The sequence below is a fragment of the Hippocampus zosterae genome, chromosome 1, assembly GCF_025434085.1.
Source record: "Hippocampus zosterae strain Florida chromosome 1, ASM2543408v3, whole genome shotgun sequence".
Taxonomy (NCBI): Eukaryota; Metazoa; Chordata; class Actinopteri; order Syngnathiformes; family Syngnathidae; genus Hippocampus; species Hippocampus zosterae.
In genome coordinates, this window is record NC_067451.1 from 3544397 (window position 1) to 3551762 (window position 7366).

General features: G+C 46.8%; 2 protein-coding genes across 26 annotated transcripts in view; one reads left to right on the plus strand and one right to left on the minus strand.

Annotated features, from left to right (window-relative positions):
- The window catches only part of LOC127598272 (ankyrin-2-like), a 35544-nt gene extending 28210 nt beyond the window's left edge, over positions 1-7334 (minus strand). For 18 of the 24 annotated variants that reach the window (XM_052062041.1, XM_052062001.1, XM_052062086.1 and 15 more), the window contains exon 1: positions 2378-2965. In XM_052062041.1, coding sequence (XP_051918001.1) covers positions 2378-2506 — 129 coding nt within the window. In that variant the 5' untranslated portion in view covers positions 2507-2965. Of the gene's footprint in view, positions 1-2377; positions 2966-5626; positions 5794-7022; positions 7178-7216 lie in introns of those variants that run through there. The other 6 variants (XM_052062050.1, XM_052062021.1, XM_052062174.1 and 3 more) reach the window with 4 other exon arrangements.
- aco1 (aconitase 1, soluble) overlaps positions 1-7366 on the plus strand; it is a 56244-nt gene that overhangs the window by 24197 nt on the left and 24681 nt on the right. The gene's annotated exons all lie outside the window — the stretch shown is intronic.

Below are 7366 nucleotides of genomic sequence, written 5' to 3' on the forward strand. Positions count from 1 at the left end.
CTGCTGACGTCGACGTTTTCCCACGAGCGCCCGCGCCATTAATCATAATAAGACTGCGCTGTTAGCATCTGCTAGCCAACTTAGCATAACGCTTCCATCTATCTTAATCATCATAGAGGATCAGAAGGGTGGCCGCCAGTTGGAGATCGCATGCTAGCCTGGCACATCTGCCATCGCTCTTCTGGTGGGACAACAATCGTGCCAGAGTCTGGCCCAACAAATAATTGGGCCCAGTCTAAGCACCAGTTTCAGGCACCGCAGCTCGAGCCAATTTCGCTGGTGACAAACGAACGAACTGATGCTAACCTGGCCACTGACCCTGAACTCGCACAAGCGCGGTGGAAAAGGGCCATCAGAGTGTCAACAGACAGAGGATCGGATCGTCCAGGCGGTGTACCCCGACCGCTTCGCCCCTGGCTGCCCCTCCACCTATCCCTTCACAGCATAGAGGAAATACATGGATGGACACACACATATAGTCATCTAAATTCAGCCTTGTGGCACAAAAACACGAGAAAGCTTGTTGATTGAATGAGGTGAAAGGTGGTCGCTGAGATGAAAAATAACCAGGAGAAATACGTGCATGTAAATTGTGTCATCCAAGCGGCGAGCAGCAAGCCGGGATTAGATAGGAAAACAGATAAGAGCGAGGGCTTTGCCAGCCAAACGGCAAAATAATGCTCGGGTGGGGGTTGAAGGGAGTGTCGCACGAGGGCTCAGCCGGCAGTGGTGAAAATGGAAGCTTTTCACCATTTCGCGTCGCCCATCTGCCTTGCCAATGGATATTTTTGGTCCACGGAATTCTCTTCGTTTATTCCGAACGGGCTTTCTCTTCAGGGCCTTCAAGTCAAGTCAACAGTATTTATAGAACGCTTTCAAACCGCCATCGCTACATACAAAGTGCTGTACATGGAGCGATTTAACATGCACAATAAACAGTAAGACAAATCGGTAATAAAGGCGGTAGAAAGCACCAGACAGTAAAATCAAGAACAAATCTAAATTATGCTGAGTCTTCAGACTCAAAAGTGCTTGCGCACTTCAACTGTATTCGCAACGGAACTGTTTGTCAACAAATTCGATTTCAAATTCACCTCGCAGTAATTCCTGACTTTATTTGCTCGGTCAGAGCAAAATAGTTCCGGACAAATGAGATGAGCAGAACACATTTTCGAGACATGTCTTCACGTCGTCACATTCAAATGTTTAATGCAGGGGGAATTCTTTTGGTCTGAGAAATACTTGAAAATCAGTTTTCAAGGCGGACATCCCCCGGAGAAAAATACGACATTTTGACACATTCGACATGACGGCGATGGGATTAAGGGCTAGATTAGTCAGGCCTTGTCCCCACTGAAGGCCCAGGTACGAAATGCACAGCCTGCCGCGGCCAACATGTGAGAGCTTTCAGAAGATAGCAAATCGCTACAGCAAACGCCCACTGATTTATTTTTAGGGTTTGCGCCGTCGCAATGAGTTTAGGTGCACCATCAAAATGGTGTGTGAAAAGTGAGTGATTGAAGAATTCGATCAAGTCACAACAGCCGCAGGGGCTGAAGGTGTCAGAGATCATTCGAGCCACCACTGATTAAACACAGGTGACATCGATGTCAGGGGTTTTTTTTTTTTTGGCGCTCACCAGTCCCTCATTTGTAATTTGTTCAAATTTGAAAACAAAGCAAAGACTTTGTGGGCATGGAGACGCAGTTTGGAATTACAGCGAATGGCTCGACAATGGCTCGTCTTTTCTTGTCACTCCAGCGCTGCAGATGTGAGTTGGCTGAAGAGAGGCCCAGAGAGCTTTGCTGATGTCACGCTTCCGACTATTAAAAACTCACCCGTATTTTTTTGGGCTTTATCTGTCATATCCTAAGATGCCACAGGTTGGCGCCAATGTCCTGGCTAATAGGAAAATAGTCATTGGTGTCGGGGAAGTACAGCCAAGTGATACATATTGACTGAGATACGAAGATCTTTGTACGTTGGGGAGGAGCTAAGTTTAGCCTGGCAGAAGTTAAAGAGAGTCCTCGTCTCGTGCGTGTGTTTTTGCTGTTGGTTAAACTATGACTGGACCGGGGGCGGAGTCAATTCCTCCGTTTTTCACCGTTTGTGGCTTCCTCGTGAACTGCCAGACAAAACTCGTCAGACATTTTTGAGGCAGCTTTTTTTTTTCTGAACATAACACTTGAATAGATTGAGAACAAAAAAAAAATCATGTTGACACACAACTGAACGACAGAGACTGGTGCTCTCTTGTAAACAACAATGGTGATGGTGATGTTGATGTTGATGATGAGGCGGGGATGACAAGACGTGCGATGGACTAACCACTCTCCAATAAAAGACGGAGGAATGACACGGGGTGGCTCCCGAGTACCTTGCGCTTTCGTTCTGCCTGCTCTCGGGAGCGGCGCCTTCTCTCCTTAGCCTTCTCCAGGGCCTTCAGGTCCGCAGGTGGATCCATCTCAGACCTGGCCTTCTTAATGTGGGCGGCGGCGTGCGCCATGGCTGCCCCCAAACCGCTTCCGCGCTCAGACAAAAGCAAACACACCTGACAACTGTCTCAAGTCCTCCCGCTCGACTGCGAAGGGGAAGCCACTTCCAATGGATGCGGGTTGGGAAAAGTGAGGGAGCGGGAAGAGGAAGGGGCGGGAGCAGGGCTCCACCCTACGGGTTCAGAGCGACACGCGGGGGCCCGAAGACTCTCGGAATCTCTCCTTCCATGTGCCAAACGCTTCTCACGTCGTGCACGAGAGAGGGAGAAGAGAGAGAGAGAGAGGTGGTGGGATTATGCCTGCTCGGCTGGTGGGGGAGGATGTGAGGAAAACATGTGAGAGGAGGGTGGGGGGAGCGAGCATCTGCAATGGTCTTAACGCGGGAGGAACCATCTTTGCAACCAACAGAGGGGGGCGAATTGCGAATTGGCAAATATTGAGAGGGTATTTCCGAAAAGCATCAGCAGGCATTTGCAATTTACCGCCACGATCCGGCGGCAATCAGAACACAATGTGCCATGTACATCATTTGCGCGTTGCAAGCTAATTGATATCAAACAAAATGACAACAATTTTTTTTTTACATATATCATATTCTATGCTAATTATGAACTTTATCACAGTATGTGCAGATCGCGACCGTTTTGCACTGACCATCCAATCAAAGGATAGGAAAAAAAAATTGTTATTGACGTTATTGTCGAGGTGAATATGAAATCTGAAAAAAAATGCTTATAAAGTTTAAATGTGGGCCAGCACACCTGACTCTGAAGGCCTCAGGTAACATATTAACAGCGCAACACAAGCTGAACTCTGATTTGACTTTTTATTTTATTTCTTTAAACGAATACAAATACAATCCCATAGGGGATGAATGTAATCAAATGGAACAAACTCAAACGCTTGTCCTCATCAGTTAACCGGAGCCCATCTCGGAAGAGTTTTGGCCAGAGAGGCAGAGTACAGCCTGAATCTTTATTTTTTTTTTTCTCACTGTGGGAAGAAAGCCAGAGATAGATGTTCAAACAAGAGAATTGAACCCAGATTGCCTGACTGTGGATGCAGTCCTTGTAAACAATGGCGCCACCTTCAGTCTGGAATTCAGCATTACATTTGAGAAGAGGATTATACCGTAACAGGCAAACCACATTCTTGCCATAGCCACTTGTAGTATTGAGTGTTTTATTTCAAGAAAAAACATTTACATTCTCAGTCTAGCAGCCGCAACCGCTTCAGAATTCTGCAGCTCGAGTTCTTCCTGGCTGCTGGAAACTCAACCACACTGGTCTTAAAACCGTGACTCTCGTTACTGCGCTTCCTGTGAGTCAAACGATGGATTTCAAAATGTTAGTTTTAGTCGAGGAAGCTGCGAATGGTCACTCTTAAAACGTTTGGGATATCCGGTGAGATTTTAGGATGAGCCTAAAATGCACGAGCACCGTTTGTCACGTCCCGTGTTTGCCAGCAGGGGGCATGCTTCCTGCCCGCCGCCTACACACCTGTCACCCATTGGTGACTAATTACTCAGACTTTATTTGGACGCTCTGGCAGTCTACTCACTGCCGGAGAATTCCACGCCGTGCCAAAATTTCTCTCGCCCAATTCCTATTCGAATTATTCATTGCCTCTTAGCCTTGTGGCTGTTGTTGCGCGTCGTTATTCCTCTTTCGAGTGAGATTTATAGCATTGTCTAATCAGACCCTCCTTGCTATTTTTTCCGCAAGCGTTTTCTCTTGTTCTCTTTATTTTATCCCTGGTCCTTATTTTGACCAGCGCTTTTTGTTATTCTCCCGGTTGGGTAATTTTGTGTTTGTATTAAAGACTCCTTTTGTTCTCTGACAAACCTCTTTCGGTGTCTGCTATTTCGGGGATCCACTTTCAGTTATTTGGTTGTACACGAAGCGATTATTCTGTCGCTTCGGGTACAACGTGACACCTTTACAGTTGCGTTTGCCCTTCCCTAAACTTTTAAATGCACTTGTCCCAATGTTTGACATTTCTTGGATTTCTTTTACTTGTTGTTCTCTGCCCATCTTCAAAGCCCTCCTCAAAACTCACTTGTATTCTTTGGCGTTCGACTCAGCATGACTTAGATTTGTTCTTGATTTTACTGTTTGGTGCTTTCTACCGCCCTTATTACCGATTTGTCTTGCTGTTTATTGTGCATGTTAGTACATGCAGCATGTCGCTCCATGTACAGCACTTTGTATGCAGCGATGGCTGTTTGAAAGTGCTCGAGAAATACTGTTGACTTGACTTGACTCTGGTTCAGGAAAATTCCCAAAGGATGTCCACCGGTATGGTGGACATCCTTTTCAGTGACTCTTCCAGTCTCTCCGTAGCAATCTGCTGATGACACGCCAAACCAGGGGTGTCAAAGTCCAATCTACAAGGGCCAGTGTGTTTTACATGTCTCCGTCCTTCAACACACCCGATTCCAATCATCAACACAAAGAAGTCCGATGACGAGTCGACCCCGATCATTTGAATCGGTGTGTGAGAGGAGGACATTGAAAAACGTGCATGATAGCGGCCCTCGAGGAACGGAGGAGTTTGAGACCCCCTGCTCTAAACTCGGTGGCCACTTGCACCTGAGAACACCCTGTTCGATGGTCAGGTACTGTCGATCAACCGTTAGGTGCCATCTTGGTCTCGCGTTAAAGTGGACCGTTTTTGGGAACAGTTTCTTTTGGTGCATTCATGGCTCAAATTGTTGAGAATTTTGCCATTCGACTCTGCGTCAGAGAACAGCAGGTATGAAATTCCAGCCAACGTTTTGGGGGGAGTAGGGCATATTCAAGACCTTATCATTGTCGATGAGCCTTCCAGACCGAGTGGAATTGGCCAAAGTGAAGCGGCATTCTGTTTCTTTGCTCCTAGACTGCGGGACAAACTTTCTGGACACTTGCTTGCGCATCCAAACCCGGCCCCAAAAACTTGAGCGTCCATTGCTGAATTTTCATAAATCGAAAACGGCGTTTCTCTTTTTCACTTCTTGCGATGTTAACTCGGCAAACAAGATACTTTTTTGCTTCCGTTTGTATTTCACCTTCCCGCTGCGACTCGTTTTTGCCTCTGGAAAGCAATACAGATACGGCTTGCATCTGACAAATAAACTCGCCTTTTCTTACCTGGCCTGATTCACCAACCACCATTTCCGTGATCACAGGTGCTCCGGATGGGAAATAATATTAAATAAAACAACAACAATCAGACGCGGAATATCCAAGCCAAGAAGGAAGAATTGCACGTCATTTGAGCACATATACGCGTGTGAGATGTGAAAAAGGGAGAATAGGCTTAAGTGCAGGACAGTCCTGCTGACTGCGTGGATTAGCGGTATTAACACCATAGGGCTAATTTGCGCACAAGAGCACACATACGCTCATGAACAAGCGGAGGGTTGGGTGTATTCTTAGAAGGGATTATTAGGTGGCCAAAGGCATTTTCGAGTGACCTAGAAACAGGTTGATTGGTCATCACGGTGAGATATCATCTCTGATGCATTGTTTCAAATTGGTTTGTTTTGAATGAGATCAGCCGTGTCATCAACACCCGGCCCCTCTTGGTTGGTGCCGGACCGTAACGCAAGATCACTTCACCGACTCAAACCTCGTGAAAAGTGTCAGTCAAATGTTTCAGCGGTTCCTGTTGTTGGGAACCCTGCGACGACACCGAGACCATATTTTAGCTGTTGAGTTAACACAGAAGCGTCAATCATCTGAGCAGCCATTGATAAAACCCAAAGATAATTAATTCATCGGTTCATTCTCAAAGTTTTTTACACCGAGTTCCACCGCAAAAAAAAATTAAACCTTTCCTGTGTTCTCCAAACAACAATTGACTGCATATGTTGTCTCCACTAAACGTGACACACTAACTGAACTAAGCGAGTGCCGAAGAAGACTGTTTCCATGCCGCTCTTTCGGTTCGCAACGGCGTGACCGAGATTAGCAGGTGAGATTACGCCACGGCCCACGGTAGCGGCATAGTGATGACATCACAAGTCAAATGGGAGTCAAAGACATGCTTTCAATGAGCCAACGTCAAAGCACAATCCCATCAATCAATCCTAACCCTTGGCCACAGCCCAAACCTTCATCCTCATTGAATCTAAACTTCAACCCTAAAACCACAACCCGACTCGCCCAAACCTAACCTACGGCCCCATCGTCGACCATATCCAGGCCCACCCTGCATTTGTAAAACCAAATCAAAACAGAGCAACTGGTAACATAATTTACAGCGCTAACCCCTAATCAAATCATAATTAGGCCATGGATTTGAATAAACAGTAATACATTAAAACTACAAAATGGCATTTTTTTCCCTCCCCAAGCCAAAAGCATCCCTTGTGTGATGAAATCTGGAATCAGGCTACACAAAGAGGGAGTCCGGACCCACCCTGTCATGCGAGAGGCGCCTCCTCCTACTACTACTGGCCAAGGCACAGAAGAGGTGCGCACAACAATGAAAAGCGCACGCAGAGATCTCGCTAAAATTGCCATTTGAGACACAATCATTTACCTTCTTGGGTCTTTTTCTCCTCTGTCCCAACCCATTGAGGCGATCGCTGGGGTCCAGTCTGTAATGGTAGTCCTCACTCATTTCTGAGACCCCTATCAAAGGGGGAAAACAAAAAATGTTTTTTTTTTGGCTTGTTTGTTTCCACCCACACCAAGCCGCACCCTCCCCCCCCCTGCCCATTCAGCAGAACATACCCGTCAAGTATCAAAGTCCAGATAGTCTGCGAAGACGGCACACGGACAAAGCGCACAAGCAGAAGGTGGAGTAGGGGGGGGGGGTATGAACACGGAGGGAGTTGTCTGGGGGGGGGGGGGTTGGAGGAGGGAACACAATGGTGTTGCCAT